Source organism: Lineus longissimus, chromosome 9 (genome assembly GCF_910592395.1).
Source record: "Lineus longissimus chromosome 9, tnLinLong1.2, whole genome shotgun sequence".
NCBI classification, from domain to species: domain Eukaryota; kingdom Metazoa; phylum Nemertea; class Pilidiophora; order Heteronemertea; family Lineidae; genus Lineus; species Lineus longissimus.
In genome coordinates, this window is record NC_088316.1 from 5,652,869 (window position 1) to 5,655,167 (window position 2,299).

The 2,299-nt window shown below is 36.7% G+C and overlaps 1 protein-coding gene across 1 annotated transcript; it reads left to right on the forward strand.

The window, feature by feature from the left end:
• Nucleotides 1–281: 281 nt before the first annotated feature.
• On the forward strand, nt 282–2,063 carry LOC135493549 (zinc finger protein 271-like). The gene has a single exon (XM_064780950.1). It carries the CDS (start codon nt 282–284, stop codon nt 1,539–1,541), a length of 1,260 nt encoding a protein of 419 aa, XP_064637020.1. The 3' UTR covers nt 1,542–2,063.
• The last annotated feature ends 236 nt before the right edge of the window (nt 2,064–2,299 follow it).

Genomic DNA, 2,299 nt, shown 5'->3' on the forward strand with positions numbered 1-2,299 from the left:
ATGCAAAAATTGTGTGAAATCATTTTCAAAGAATGGACATCTATTGATTCATGAACGTATTCACACAGGAGAAAAACCATTCCTGTGCAAATATTGTGAGAAATCATTTTCACGTATGGATAGTCTTTTAACTCATGAACATATTCACGCAGGAGAAAAGCCATATAGTTGTAAATATTGTGAGAAATCGTTTTAAGATAAGGCAAGTATTGACTCGTGAACATCTTCACACATGAGAAAAACCATTCCAGTGCAAACATTGTGAGGAATCATTTTCAGGTATGGAGGCTCTTTTAAGTCATGAAAGTATTCACACAGGAGAAGAATTATACAGATGTGTACAGTGTGAGAAATCATTTGTATCCAAGGCAGTACTTGTAAGACATATTCGCATTCACACAGGAGAAAAACTATTCCAGTGCAAATATTGTGAGAAATCATTTTCACGTAAGGGAAATCTATTGACTCATGAACGCATTCATACAGGAGAAAAACCATTCCGATGCAAATACTGTGAGAAAGTGTTTTCATATAAGGTGTCTTTATTGACTCATGAATTTATTCACACAGGAAAAAAAAAATTGTTCAGTTGTGTACAGTGTGAGAAATCGTTTGTAACCAAGCAAGCGCTTGAAAAACATATTCACATTCACACAGGAGAAAAACCATTCCAGTGCAAATACTGTGAAAAATCATTTGCACAGAAGGGAAATCTATTGACTCATGAACATATTCACACAGGAGAAAAACCATTTCAGTGCAAATACTGTGAAAAATCATTTGCACAGAAGGGAAATCTATTGACTCATGAACATCTACACACAGGAGAAAAACCATTCAAGTGCAAATATTGTCAGAAATCATTTTCACGTAAGGGAAATCTATTGACTCATGAACGTATTCACACAGGAGAAAAACCATTCCGATGCAAATACTGTGAGAAAGTGTTTTCATGGAAGGTGTCTTTATTGACTCATGAACGTATTCACAGAGGAAAAAAATTATTCAGTTCTGTACAGTGTGAGAAATCATTTGTAACCAAGCAAGTGCTTGAAAGACATATTCGCATTTACACAGGAGAAAAACCATTCCAGTGCAAATATTGTCAAAAATCATTTCCACGTAAGGGAAATCTATTGACTCATGAACGTATTCACACAGGAGAAAAGCCATTCCAGTGCAAATATTGTGAGAAATCATTTTCACGTAAGGGACATCTATTGACTCATGAACATATTCACGCAAGAAAAAAGCCATTCAGATGTAAATATTGTGAGAAATCGTTTTCAGAGAAGGCAAGTCTATTGACCCATGAAAGTATTCACACAGGAAAAAAATTATTCAGTTGTGTACAGTGTGAGAAATCATTTGTAACCAAGCAAGTGCTTGAAAGACATATTCGCATTCACACGGGAGAAAAACCATTCCAGTGCAAATACTGTGAAAAATTATTTTCATGTAGGGGAAATCTATTGACTCATGAACGCATTCACACAGGGAAAAAACCATTCCAATGCAAATACTGTGAGAAAGTGTTTTGAAGGAAGTTTAATTTATTGACTCATGAACGTATTCACACAAGAGGAAAGCCATTCAGATGTAAATATTGTGAGAAATCGTTTTCAGAGAAGGCAAGTCTATTGACTCATGAATGTAGTCACGCAGGAGAAGAGCCATTCAGGTGTGTACAATGTGATAAAACATTTGTCTCAAAGTTGGCTCTTGTCGGACATAGTCGTGTTCATGCAGGTGACAAACCATTCCAACTTTGCTTCAACTGTAAATATTGTCATAAATCTTTCAAGAGCGATTCTGACTCACAAAAACATGAGGGCTGCTACAATGATACTGATCGCAAATCTTTGAATGTGTCTATTGAAAGTCTTGGCAAGGACAAACGGTTCAAGTCAAAAAGTGGCAAAGCTATGAAAAGGTCTTGCCCATGTTCTCGTCCTGAGCAAACTGTTGTTGAAAGTGAACCTGTAGCAGAACTAACCAGTCATTTAGATAGCAATAATTCTCTAAATGTACAAAACCCAAAAGCTGCATATTTTGCGTCGAATGAATGTTTGATGAGCAGTGAGGCTGTGAGTAAGGTAGCGATGTTGCCTGCTGTAGTTGGGTGTTCTGACATGGATATCAAGGACGCAGCTGCAAAAATGTCTGCTATCAATGGAAATGAAACTGTTGATCTGGGTACTACCAAAACTGAGGAATGTCAAGTTTTGCGGCTGGCTGTGAAACGAGATTCGATTGATCATCATTCTAATCAGCTGGGAAATGTTAAAAGTGAACTCAT